Source organism: Nanorana parkeri, unplaced genomic scaffold (genome assembly GCF_000935625.1).
Source record: "Nanorana parkeri isolate BGI_ZX_2015 unplaced genomic scaffold, ASM93562v1 scaffold252, whole genome shotgun sequence".
In the NCBI taxonomy this organism is placed as follows: domain Eukaryota; kingdom Metazoa; phylum Chordata; class Amphibia; order Anura; family Dicroglossidae; genus Nanorana; species Nanorana parkeri.
Genome location: NW_017306520.1, coordinates 513,353 through 527,967, shown reverse-complemented (window position 1 = coordinate 527,967; position 14,615 = coordinate 513,353). Strand labels below are relative to the sequence as shown.

Below are 14,615 nucleotides of genomic sequence, written 5' to 3'. Positions count from 1 at the left end.
TTGAAGGATGTTTTACATGTCAAAAGGATTTGTATTTCTGTCCATTCAGTCCTGTGATGTACACGGCAGCAGAGGGGACCTTATCTTTTTTGCTAAACTTTCAATTTAATTGACAGGACTCTTCTTCAACCCTGTCCTGTGACTGGACAATGAAAGGAGAAGCAGCACAATGATGAGCTCGTCTCTCCATCATTGTGCTCTCTCTTCCTATTAGCATGGTATTTGCACTGAAACACTGATTGGCTTCTTGTGCTGCCCCTCCCTCCCTGAGCTCTGCAAGCCACTGATACCTAGTCAAGTTAAGATACTTAAACTGCTTGCATTTTAAATATTTAAGGGCACATTAATGATTGCAGAGTAGCATTATTTCTGCAAAAAAAAGGTGACTTACGTGGATAATCAGGATAGTGATTATTTTCTAATCAGTATTCATGGCATAATTAGAGAGAGGGACTGGTATAACTGCCACAGAAATACTTGTGAGCTGTCCATTTAAAAATACTTATCGCCTGCCTGGTTAGATCAAACCAAAGGCCTCAGTACTTTCTGTGCCACTGACCTGGAACAAGTATGCAGATTAGGAATTCAGAATTACCTCTGACTTAAAGGAGAACTATGAGCTGAGTGCAAATCACTCATGCTCATAGTTCGAGCCGACGTGTGACAATGAAACTGTCACACGTCGGCTCATTAGATGGGGAAGTGAGTGACCACATACTGTCGCTCACTCACTTCTCGATCATCTCCCTGCAGAGAGCCGTGACCGTCAGTCACGGCCCCCTGCAGGGATTCCCCCCCTCCCTGCTCCGATCCTCCAGCGCTTACTGGAGGAACGGATGGGTAGGGGGCGGGTACAGCTGGCTTAGCCTCTAGATAGGCAGAGCCAGGTGTCATTCAGGCAGCTGGGTGGATCTCTACAGCATTGTCGGGATCCATCCTGGATGCAGCGGTCTCAGTATACCGTGAGCTGTAGCTCGCGATATACTGAGCTTCGGGTCACTGGAGGTGGTTAGTATATATCCTCCCGTGACCCTTAAGAGAACTATGGGGAAAAACACTTACCCCATAGTTCTCTTTTAACTAAATACATGCTGGTTGCAAGTTAGTAAAAGGTAGCCCCTGCATTTCTCTTAGTGGAGGTTTCCATTCAGCATTCTGTATAACTAAACACATTACACTTTTTGTATGTTGCACCGATATACATTTTTAGATTCACATTTCATATCTGTTTGAAGCTGCCATCATTTAGGCAGACATTTATGATTCTACTGACTGAGAACATCCCTCCATGGGTCATTGTAGTCACACCGTGTCTGAGTGGTTTGGTGGATGCATTTGTTTTCTTTTTTCGGGCCTTTTAGCTTTATTTTCACCTGGTGATCCTGCCAGTTGCACAATTCCTGTACTAACATGACAATGCTAACTGTACTGTATATGTGGAGGAGCAGCGTTGTCAACCTAGAACTGGACATCTCCATTTCATGGTGGGATTTGTAGTTTACAGAAGATAGCTTTGAAGGAATATACCATTGTTTGAAATATCAGTTCAGTGTACAGGAAGCTACACTGGATTTCTGGCAGGATCAACAGGAATGTTCTGTAATTGCCGAATATTTACTGAAAACTAAAAATATTGCAGCCACCACATCTAAGTACTGGAAAGCTGCAACATATTATGGGGGGGGTTTTCACAAAAGGATGAAGAGTTTGGAGAAGGCAAGAGAAGTTACAAACTTGGCCAAAATAGCTCCAATTCAGCTCACTTTCCAGTTCAGCTATGTTGTCCTAGATTGTTCACTTCTCCTTCCTTCTCCAAACCCTTCACTCTTTTGTGAATAACCCTGTATGTTTTTGTTCTTGGGTTTAGGGGCACTTTAAGCATTCCTAGTCTAAAGCTAGAGAGCATATGGCAAGTTGCCTCCAGCATTTCACAGAATAGCTAGTAAAACAATTTCCTTGGTAAGAGCAGAAAATATTTACTGAACTAAAAAACATTGATTTTCTAAGCCTATGTTATTTATTACTATGAAAAAGGAAAGTTATACAGTATTTCTGTCAATGGCTGCCTCATTAATTTGTGTTAATTGCCTCCACCTCCAGCTGTTTGACCTGATATATCGCGAAGAGACGTTGTTTAACGTGATCAAGAGTGTGACAAGAAATGGTCGATCAATTCTTCTGACTGCCTTGCTTGCTTTAATTCTGGTCTACCTCTTCTCCATTGTGGGATTCCTCTTTTTAAAAGATGACTTTATTATGGAAGTGGACCGGCTACCCAAGGGTGAGCTGGAGGGGAAATGGCTTATATTGAACATTCACTATAGTTTTGCCTGAATCTTGGCCATCAATTGCATGTATAAAGTATGAGAATTTCAAGATACTGGCAGCAATATGACTGGAAGGCTTTAGCTCTGTGATTTGTATTATAAGGTTGACTTTTATGTCAGTCCATATAAATGCTTTATTCATGTAAGGCGGTTTTATGCAGTATAAATTACAGTATCTTGGTCTGGAAGGCTATAAAACCATGAATGTAATTCAAAAGAGTCTGCTTCTCCACAGCTCCCAACACAATGACCCAGTCATTGGGATCAAACAACTTTGCAGAATATTGCAGTAAGGACCAAACTGACTGTACTGTTACAGTACTGGATATTCCAGAAGGTGATTATAAACACCGTATTCTATAAATTACCGCTGTCACTTTTTATTTTCTTTCATTCCATATTTTGATGTCTTGCATTGTTCACAGATATGTTCTCTCGCTGCCGTTCTTTATTGCTTGTTTCATTTATGTAATGCTTTTTAGTCATTTTTTTCGTACAAAGAACCACAGGGTCTATTTATAAAATGATGTACAAAAATTCCTTACTCCGACTGTGCAGAAAAATGTAGAATTGCAAATAATAAAAAAGGTAAAAAGATGAGTATGCAAAACATGTCCTTGCCAAAGGAAGAAAGCTAACAATTTACTGTATAAAAACAAAAGGGATCAAATGCAGCCTTGCATGTGTTCACTGCCAGCCACCTTCTAGCTGAAAATAAAGGGTCTCCACCTTTTGAAAGCTTCAGCCGCACTTTTGCATATATCAGCATTTATAGTGGGTATTGTCTATTGTATAAACATAATAGGAATCTGATTATAAAATGATTATAACTTTTGAAATATCTAGATTAGCTTTAACTTCAGCATGAGTGTCAGGGGCCACCTAAAGTGTGACAGTTGCTACCTTATCAACTCCTTGACCTCATATACATCTCCCAACACCAGAGTGCTTAACAGTATTAAAAAACAAATCTCTGTAGTTGTGTACATTCTTTTTAACTAAAGGTTTCTGTTTCCTTAAACTTTTATGCAGACTCAGGAGTTGGTAGACAGTGGGCACATCGATTGTGCAAAATCAATTAAACCACGTGCTCATGGAATTTACTACGTGCCCGCAAGGCACGAAAAATGTGGTTTTCCCTATTGTTTTTGGGTCTATCTATTCTATGTTAGCGATGTTGCTGGTACCGAGTATTTTGGCGAGTACTCGTACTCACCCAAACGCTCCGATACCTTCCCCGATACTGGAACTTCCCATCAGCCGATTTCCTCTGACCGTGCCGTAAGGGAACATGGAGCTAGCTTCCCATAAGGAAGCTGGGGGGGTGAGTAATGACCCACCTGCCAGCTTTCTGATTGGCTGGGAAGCCGACTCCATGCTGATTGGCCAGGAAGCTGGCTTCCTGGTCAATCAGTATCGAGTCAGCTGAACAGCCGGCTTGATGCTGATTGGCTGGGAAGCCGGCTTTCCAGCCAATCAGCATGGAGCTGGCTTCCCGGGCCAATCAGGAAGCTGAGAGGTGGGTAATTAGTCGCCGCCTTCCTCCTGTATGGCCATGAAGCCGGCTCGATACTGGTTGAATTTGACCTTGAAAACGTCTTCTCAGCCAATCAAGCAGGTTAGACAACATGGAGCCAGCTTCTTGGGCAATTAGATTGCCCGGGAAGCTGGCTCCATGGCAGTGGAAGAACTGGTATCGGTACTCGGTAACGACTGGTAACGAAAGCAAAGTATCGATACTCATACTCAATACAGAAAAACTGGTATCGGTGCATCAATATTATTTATCATACAGTATGTCCTCGAATTGTTTTGCTGGTTGCTTGAGAGTGCCGGATAATGGGGAGTTTACTAAACAAACTCATTTAAACTCTAGCTTCCTAGCTTCATCAAACTTTTTTTTTGTAGAACCACAAACCTCAGCCCTCCTATAAGGTTTTACCAGAAGAGAAAGTCAGGGATTTGTGACTGTACTAGACATAGAGTTATTTTGAGGCTGTGTTCACACCATAGATATAAACGATGGTTTTCGATCTGGGTCCGAATGGTAGGTGCCACACCCCTAGAATTTAAATTAGACAAGTCTGCGGCAGTTAGACAGCGGTAGTAGATGTGGGTGGCGTGGGGGTAATCGGAGAACCTAATCTTGGAAGACAAACAGACAGAAACTTCTGCCTGGTCCATGCCTTTTCCGTTTTTTTCGTCTCCTAAAACTGTGTGGCCATCAGCCTGAGCGACCCAAACATCTCGTTGTTGTTGTCTCTTCCTCCCCCTTTTTCTTACCCCTTAAACTCAATTGACCAACATAGTACCCCTCCTATTTTTAGGGGGGACTACGCAGGGGCGTAGCTCGACCAGACCCGCCCAGACACATATACACACCAGAGCACTTGAATTGATATCTCCTGTACCTGAAGAAGCGCCTGGGTGCGCGAAACGTCGTACCAGCTCCTCCATTTATGAACCTCTACCAACTCCATACAGCATTTAAGTTTCTTAGGAATCATTATACCTTATCTTTGATTGTCTGTATTATCAGATTGTTTCCTAAACTATGTACCTATTTTGCTATGAATTAACCATGCTGTAGGAAGGGTACATATGGAGAGAGCGCACAGGGAGCTATCTAATCAACTGTTTTTAATTGGATTGCTTTCTAGCCCTTGTTTTTAATGAATGTAATTAAAATTAACTCTTTTATATGAATCTCTTAGTGGAGTAAGTTCCTTTGGTGCTCTCAAAACCCCACTTTCTGTCCTTGTCTAATGTGTTCACACCATGTCCAGACCAGATGTGGAGCAGATCTGTAAATGCAGTGCAGTGCATTTGTGCCGCGATTTTACCGCGATTATGCTGCATTCTGAAGCGGGTTTTCTTTTAAGCTTAAAATGGGCTTTCAAGGGCGGTCCAGTGCTTTTGCATGTGCTTTTGATGAGTTTACATGCATTCCAGACCAGAGAAAATGATACAAGCAGTATTGTTTTTTGTCTGGACCGGAACGGACTGCGCTGGTGTGAACAGAGCCCAGAAATAACATAGGAATACATTGGGATGCTTTTTTGGTCCAGGAACAAACTGTTCTGGTCTGGACATGGTTCGTACATGGTGTAAGCAAGCACTCAGTCTGTAACAGAAATTCAGAGGATAATCTACAAACAAATCTACACTGCTTAGATAGGTAAGAAAATACTTCTGATAGATAAGGAAATGTTGCACTGAGGGAATCTGTATATAGATGATGCTGAGGTCTAATTTCAGTCCTTCTATACTGGAAACCTCATAGTTTAGTTTTCTACCCCAGACACTATAGCAGCTGTGTGGGCTGCTATGGCTATTGGTATGCCACTGGGCATTGTTCAAGCACTAGCCAGCATACAAAATTTTATATCATATATCTTTAAACACAGTACACACACATGCGCATATATGCACACTGTCCCTTCCATGCAGGAGGTCCTGGATAAAATAGGGGAGTGGGCAATACTATAGTAGATGAGGTTTAATGTCGATAAATGCAAAGTAATGTACTTTGGACATAAAAATAAACAACTGCGGTAAACAAAGCTAGCAGGGTCTTGTCCTGTATAAAGAAGGGAATGTTTTGCAGGGACAAGTCTATAATTGTGCCTCTATATAGATCGTTGGTTCGGCCACATCTGGAGTACGCGGTCCAGTTTTGGTCGCCGGTACTGAGAAGGGATGTCCTTGAACTTGAGAGAGTCCAGCAGAGGGCAACAAAACTAATTAGGGGAATGGAGGACCAGAGCTATGAGACAAGGCTTCTGACCTTAAACATGTTTACTCTGGAATTAAGGAGATTAAGGGGGATATGATTTTCATGTACAAGATGTTCAATGGTGACAGCAACATTGGCAACAAACTGTTTGAGATTAACTCCATTACAAAGACTAGAGGCCACCACCTGAAGTTGGTGGAGAAAAAATTACAGCACAATGGGCGGAGAGGGTTTTTTACAGTAAGAGCGGTTAAGGTCTGGAACTCACTGCCAACGGCAGTGATTTCAGCCAAGAGTGTAGATTTGTTCAATAAACGTTTGGACAATTTCTTGAGGGACCGTAATATCCAGGGATACCAGTATCCCTAAGAATGAGATGATGCGTGGACCTATATGGGTTGGACTTGATGGACGTATGTCTTTATTCAACCCCAAATACTATGTAACTATGTAACTATATACCAGATTTCCAGAGATATGCTCAACTATACAACTAAAATGATCTACAACAAAAAATTAAAATCTGACCATGAAAATTGGTACACATCAGGGCATAATATTGATAATTTCATAAAGAAGAATGAAGCACATAGTTTTTGAACATCCCTATAATACCTACAATTTACAAAGTATAGGAAAATGGCATGTATTACCTAATAAATCGACATCTTTATTTGCGGAGAATTAAACTTCATCTTTTGACAAATAGGTCGCGGTGTCTCATTCATTATTTTAATCTTCTGCTTTTTCCACATTCCCATCCTTCTTCTTTATTTAATTCTCTCTATACCTTAATTTCTTAGATGAAGAAGATGACACAGAGAGAGCGTGTGACACGTTGCTCATGTGCATTGTCACCGTACTTAATCATGGCTTAAGGAATGGAGGTGGTGTTGGAGACATTTTAAGAAAACCCTCTAAAGATGTAAGAAAAAGTGATTTCATTAGCCTTTTAAGAAAATAACCTGTCAAAACGTATTTGCCTGTTATTAAATTTACCGCAAGGTTAACTGCAGCTAGAATGTAGAATGTATTTCTTACTGAAGCTTAAACTGTTATTTTGTATTTTCCAACAGGAATCTCTCTTTCCAGCACGAGTGGTCTTTGATCTCCTGTTTTTCTTCATTGTCATCATCATTGTCCTGAACCTAATCTTTGGTGTCATTATCGACACATTTGCAGATTTGAGGAGTGAGAAACAGAAGAAGGAGGAGGTGCTGAAAACAACCTGTTTTATTTGTGGTAAGAATCGAATATTCTTAGTGCAGTATAAATTGTGTGTATTATGAATTGATAAATTCTTAATATAAAACATGTTACTTGTATCAGTAACTCCAATACCTGTTATACATTAAAACCTATGTATAAAAAGTGTCCATTAGTATACAAGAACAGTTTAAAATTGTCTCATGTTTTTGGACAAGTCTAAAACTACCCACATTTGCCTTCTGTATTGTAATGTATTCAAGTCTATGGAAATGCAAAAGCAGCTTGAAGCGGGTCAGAACGAGGTCAACTGCAGGTCACCTGTCAGTGCATTTTGAATGATCTCATAAGCATCTAATAATGATGTCAAAAGCAAGCTGCTTTTTCTCATTGACACAAGCCCAAAGCAAAAGCCATTGACACAGCCTTTAAATGTGATCTATTACTGTAAGATATTGCAAAAATGGCTGATAACGCCTGCACAACGCTTTGCAATTATAAAAGGGGCGAACAAAACATCAAACATACCTTTATAAACTGAAAAAATCCATAAATGGACAAAAGTTTAGCTTAAAAGAGACATACCCTGATAATCAGCCTTTTAGAAAAGGCCTGTGCGATGTGTGTTTCTTTTTAATGTTATCTGATTGTATGTTCTTCTTTTCTTTTTGTTCCCCTAAAGTATTTTATTGTATTTTTCGATAGCAAACAAAATAAAGCGTCTAACATCACACCCATTTAAAACAGTAGGCAAAAAAACAAACCTGGAGATAAACATGTCCAATTACAAACAAGTATAAAGCCCACATGGTTAAATCAATCTTCAGCATTATAGACATGGGCTTGTTAAGCTTTGGTACAAGGGCTGTATACAATGGGGAGTAGGATTTTTTTTTAAAAAGGGAGGGGTGGTGGTAGGAGAAGAAAAGTAAGAAATATGGGTTGAAACAAATACAGAAAGACTGAGAGAAAAGTTCAGGAGAGTAGGTAGGTAACGCATTGCATGTGTCCCACAACCAAGTTGTTGGTCTCATGACAGGGAACTCACAGTCCCCCCACCATGCAACTCTGTAGCAAGGACCAGGTCCAGCCTACAGAAGGTCAAATCCAGAACTCAAATTAAGACCAGAACAGGCCTAGATTTGAATTTTGCATACAATTGTCCATATGTGAATTGCCTCCAACAGGCCCACAGCTTTGAAAATGTGTTAAGTTTATCCTGTTTGTTGAAATTAAGTTCCTCCATGTCACAAATGTAATCCACATGGTTTATCCATTCAGTTACCATGAGAACACAAGATTATTTTAATGACCATGGTTATTAATGTCCGTGCTGCGTTAATCAGATGTCTGTGTAGGGATTTCATGGTTCCAGTTCTAGCTAGATCTTGTATATAATGTAGGTAAACTTTTGGAGCAAACCTCCAATTTACTCCAGTTATTTGGCAGATCAAGTCATGTACCTGTCTCCAAAAAGGTTGGAGCAAGGGCCACATCTCCAACAGACCCTGTATACACTGTAATGAATTCGGTGGAGGATTGTTTCCATACCAGTATGTAAGAATGTTAATATTGGTTTCTCGACTCCTGCTGCTTACTGATAATTTGTGCACTCTCAGGTAGACGTGTAAGCCAGCAAAAAATTAAGTTCGGTTCATTTCGGATTTTTTGTTATTTAGTTTCTTGGGATTCGGGTCCGAAAGTCAATTCATTTCGAGATTCAGATTTAGACGAATCTGACATTTTTGTTAATTTCGGATGAGTTAAATTATATTTACGAAGAATTTTCATTGCAGCAAAGTAACAGAAAAAAGGTGAAATTTTTCTTTTTGACTTTTGGATGGTCCACAGATACAATAATAAAAAAACAAATAACAGCTTTCGGCTCCCACCCACCCTCTTCCCCAATTCATACCAGACCCTTTAGGTCTGGTAGGAATTTTAGGGGAGCACCCAATACCAATTAAAAAAAAAAGTGTGGGGTCCCCCCTAAAATCTCTTGCGAGGCCCTTGACCCGAGCAGCAACCTGGCAGAGCAAGAAGCGGACGGGCGTGTGCTCCCTCTCCTGCACCATACAGGTCACATGCTCTCAACATAGGGAGGGTTTTTTATTTTAACATTTGACAACAGAAATTCATTCTGATTGACATTCAGAATTTTTTTTGGATGCATCCAAAATTTTGGTTATCAAAAATTTGAATTCGTTATTTTTTTTCATTCAAAAATTTGGATGCATCCGAATATCTGAATATGCAGAAACTCGTCTGAATTTCAACTCGGAACAGAACGAATTGCATATGGCCACTCCCAGACACATGTCTTGCCAAGTTTCGCCTGAGATCTCCAGGCCTAACTCTCTTTCCCATTTTGCCTTTAGAGAAGTTGTGTGGGTGAGTTTGTCAGTACTAAAGCTATAGAGTGTAAAACCATGAAATTAGGTGTCTAAAATTACCCTTTCCTGTGCACGCTCTTTTGAAGGATGTCGGTCCTCTAGTGAAATTAGTCTGCTTAAATGGATCAGTCAGATAACGTCTGGCCTGAAGATAGGTCCACCTTCTTAGTGAAGCTGGCCACATCAGTCCTGCAAATGAAACAGCGATCTTTAACTCCTTCACGACCTATGATGGGACAATCCCGTCATGAAGTCGGAAGGGGTCACACAGACCCCCGACACCCCCGCCTTGTTTCCCGGGCTCCGTTGCCCCTCCTACAGGCCCGGGACCAGCTTGCAGGGTGTCAGCGGGAAGCTGGGGAGGAGAGCGGCGAACATCTGTGCGCCGATCCCCTCCCCGTACTATGGGACCGGGAGTGTTGCGTATTGCATCACTTCCGGTCCCATTGCTGTCAGTGTTGGGCTCCTGAAGCCCAGCAATACGCTAATGAAGTAATGTTGGACCCCCAACATCACCTTAAAGAGTACCTGTCACTGCCATTATGCTATCACATGGGGGGGCTTGTAAGCCCCCCTATGTGACAGCAATTAAAGGTTAAAAAAACAGTTTTAAAAATAAGATTAAATAAATTAAATGTAAAAATAAAAAAATGTAAGTCTCCCGCCCCTGCAATCACGCATGTCGTCATGTAAACAGACGTCGGCTGACCCTATGTACGAAAACGACGATTGCGCTAGACGTTAGGTATCGCCACACACGCCGGAGTGAAAGCAATAATTCTGAAGCCAATATTTACACATATCTCTAAACTGATGACCTGCAGCGGCTTTTAAAGCATTGTGTATGGACTTTTTGGGGTGCTGAATTCTGTCTCAGTTTCACAGACGCACACAATTTTTAACCTGGGTATGTTGGGTATCTATTTACTCGTTGTAACCTCATATTTTATATTTTACAACAACAAATGGTTTTATGTAGTGTTTTGGGGCACTAAATTTAACTTAAGTGCATTTTTCAAAAAATTTGGGGGTTTGATAATAAGTTGTGCTAATGTCGTGCAGCATAAAACTTTGAAACAGCCACCATTTTATTATACAGGGTCTTGGCTTTCAGAAAATATGTAATGTTTGTGGGTTTTAAGTAATTTGCAGGACTAAAATGTGGATTATAACGTAAACAAAAAATGAAAGGCCTTTGTCCTTAAGGGGTTAAAGAAAATCTGCGCAGTCAAAGGCTGTGAGGGTGACCAATTATTCAAAAAGTCCATCGAAGAACCTGGTGGGAAGTCCGGATTATCTTTCAAGGGGGTCAGAGGACAGTCTAAGGTATTTAGCATGTTTTTGTGTCAAAGTTTAGGAATTCTCTCAAAGAGGCTCCAACCAAACAGGATGAACATCAAGACTCTGCAGGCTGTATTTGTCCGAGAGCCAGGTAAGTGAAGGTAACAGTTGGGGTGACCAACCTGGCTCTTGGGATCGCCCAGAGTTTGGAAATTTTGTTAATGTGCCAAACTATGAACCTATTCAACTCTGAGCAAGGAAATAACTACAGATATCTGGGATACCCAATCCTCCATTACTCTTGGAAGCTTTCAGTAAAGACCATGCAGGTCTGGGATGTTTGTCTTACAAAATAAACCCCCGAAAATTCTAACTCTAAGCCCTTCAAGTAAGATTTGTGTAACTGTATAGGGATTGCCTGAAATGAGTACAATAGTCTCAGAAGCACATTCATTTTGAGTATAGATGCCCTACCAAACCAGGTAAAGGAGATATCCCTTCACTTCTTGAGATCACGTTTAACCTCTTAGTGACTCAGCTTCAGAAAATGTTTTTGTTCCTGGGAACCCGAGCAATTTTGCCATTTGTGCTGTGTTTGCTTAACCATAATTTCCATCTTCTTCATTCATTGCACGTACACATACTATATACCATTTTTTTAAAAGACAAAATGGGCTTTAAATTGGTGTGACATATGCATTTATACATTCTTATTTTTTTAATAAAAAATGCAAACAGTTTTGGCAATAATAATGTGTACAGAATTAGTGTAGCTAACAGAAAGTAATTCATAATAAATTATTTAATTTGTCCTGATTTATAGGGTACATCATATGTCTGGGATTCCAGTTTATTTTGGGAGTTATAGGTCACAAAATACAGGGAGTGAAACACAATTTTAGTGTGGAACAATTTTAGAATGCGGTATATTTTGTCTCCTATCTTTAATAGCATACTCAGCACTAAATGTTCTGTTTTATTAAATGTATTTTAAAACTTTTTTCCTTTTTTTTAATTTTTTTTAACTAGGGGGCACTAAGGGGTTTTTCGTTTTATTTACAGGGGCTTTCATACTTAGTATCTCTGAGAAGAAAACAGTATTCCCCTCAGAGATACTTTGGGGGTGATTTACTAACCTAAACACACACACGCACCAGGTGCGTGTACATTTTTACACAGCAAAACGTATTTATCAACCAAACACGAGCAACGTGTCACATTTTCACGCCGTTATGGCGCGTTTTTAATTATTTACGTACGTTCGCGTCATGTAGCATGCGCCATAGGCTACACACCGCTCTAATAGCGGCATGCAAGTCTCTAAAAGCATATTTCCACTAATGCCATATATGGAAAAATCATGCACATGATGCACATATAATGCTGCTTCACAGTTTAGACAAAAATGGTTAGCTAATGCATTTACATTCCTGTATTCATTAACGCAAGCAACACAACGTAGAGCTAATTTACACAACATCACCTTGCAATTCATGCAGGGCTTTGCACAACACACCTGCTGGGTGTGTACACACTACAAAAGGTGTCTAGATTCCACCAATAGATCATGCTGGGAGGGAACACACTACAGAGGTGTATACTTGTTCGTGGCGTGTTTATAAGGTTAGTAAATCAACCCCTTTGTATCAGTTTTGTAACACACAGCCGGGTAGCAGATTCACAACACAGTGAGCTGCTGTCGGCTCTGTGACTGTCATTGCTCTGCGATCACAGCGATCAGCTATTGCTGTGATCACAGGACTGTGACCACATAATCTGCTGTTGAGGGTCTGCCTCAGACCCCGAGGGGCCCATCAACAGCAGTAACTGAATGAGCCCTGATCCCTTCGGGACCAGCGCTCATTGTACTGCATGACAGGATTTTCCCGTCACCTGTCATTACTGAACTGAACGATCGTGATGGGATAATCCCGTCATCAGTCAGGAAGAGGTTAATCTCCTAGTGAATAGGTATGAAATAGATTGTGTTTCCGCTGGGAGTTTAATTCCTAAATATTTTATGTGTGAGTCGGTCCACTGAAAAGAAAACTCACGGAGGGTCTCACAGAGGTGGTGGGATTGCAGAAGTCTTTTTTTTTAAAAATCAATGTGTCCAGGCTAAAATCTGAGTCCCATCAAATGTGATCAAGTATTATGTAAAGGCATTCTGGATTTACCCATGACACAGTAGGGTTATGGGGGTAAGGGGACATCAACACACCTCTTATTATGGTAGTAAATAATCTCAGACATTCTACAAATGACTACAAATAATTCTAGTGCAGCAACTATAGGTAGAGTGCAAGAGGTCCCCACCTCCCCTCAGTGAGAATAGTAGGGGAAAAACACAAAAGTAAAAAAACATCAGAGTGAAGCAGAACACCTCATATACATCTACCCTTACTAGATAGAACTGCTATATACAACCCTTCCCATCCGACATCAAGTGGGGCTTATCTAGTCATGGAGGTTAGGAGGTAAGCGAATATTCAGTCTAGCGTATCCCCTGTTGTTGGAGGAGGCAGAGTCATATGTCTCTATAAAAGCTTAGCATTGAAAGCAAAAGAAAATCAGAGCATAAATAAAAACCTAGCCTGTCAGTTGCGAGCTGCATCAGTTCTCTAACACATAAGAAGCTACAGCCAAAGGTAGACACTTATACTTAGCCAAGTATGATGACTGCCAACTTTAACCACTTGCTGACCAGGTGTTTACACCCCATTCCTGGGCAGGCTATTTTTCAGTATTTAGCGCTGCGGTACTTTGACTGACATTTATTCCGTCATGCAACACTGTACTGAAAGGAATTTTATACCATTTTTTGGGGACACATAGAGCTTTCTTTTGGTGGTATTTAAATCACCACTGGGGGTTTTATTTTTTACTATATTAAGGAAAAATTACTGAAAACTTTGAAAAAAAAAGGATTTTTTTTTACATTATGTTAGGAAACAATTATTATTACTCACTTTTTTGGGTACAATATCAAAGACGGGGTCACGTCGGGTAAATAGACACCAAACATGTCAAGCTTTAAAATTGCGCAAAATCGCAAAAAACTACCATACCCAAAATTGACCATTTGTAACATGCGATATGTAACATGTGCGGCGTAATGGGCGCAATAGTCGTTTTTGCAAGTATGTGCACCCGACGGATGCGTGTATGTATGGGTGGGGACTTCTTTCTTTATAATTATTAATAATTATAAAGAAAAATTAATTATTTTTCATGTGTAACATAAAAAAAATAAAAAATTCCCCACCTAACTTTATTGCAATCACATAGGGGGCTAAGAAAACCCCCTATGTGATAGCAAAGAGGATGTGACAGGTCCTCTTTATAGAGACCCCTAATGTCACCTAGGACCCCCAAAGAAGCTGATGAAGCAAGGACCACATTGCTGAAAGTCCTTAGTGCCAAACACTAAACTACCATACTGTCTCTGGCAACCTCTGGCAGTAGAAAACATATGAAAGTGCGACTTACATTGTACTTCAACCCTATCCACTAACCAGGTATGCTTCTCTGTGCAGTAACCCAGGTGCCCTGAAACTAAGGGCACCTGGGTGCCGAGTCATTACACGCTGCCCGATCTCCTAAATTGGCTGGGAAGGCGGCTTCATGCTCCCTCATAATCAGGGAGCATAGAGCCAGCTTACCGATCAATCA

At 40.6% G+C, this 14,615-nt stretch overlaps 1 protein-coding gene across 1 annotated transcript in view; it reads left to right on the top strand.

The window, feature by feature from the left end:
• ITPR3 (inositol 1,4,5-trisphosphate receptor type 3) overlaps positions 1–14,615 on the top strand; it is a 218,399-nt gene that overhangs the window by 181,113 nt on the left and 22,671 nt on the right. Inside the window, 4 exon segments of the mRNA XM_018556782.1 lie at positions 2,101–2,281; positions 2,563–2,664; positions 6,867–6,988; positions 7,140–7,305. Of these exon segments, the coding sequence (XP_018412284.1) occupies positions 2,101–2,281; positions 2,563–2,664; positions 6,867–6,988; positions 7,140–7,305 (571 nt within the window).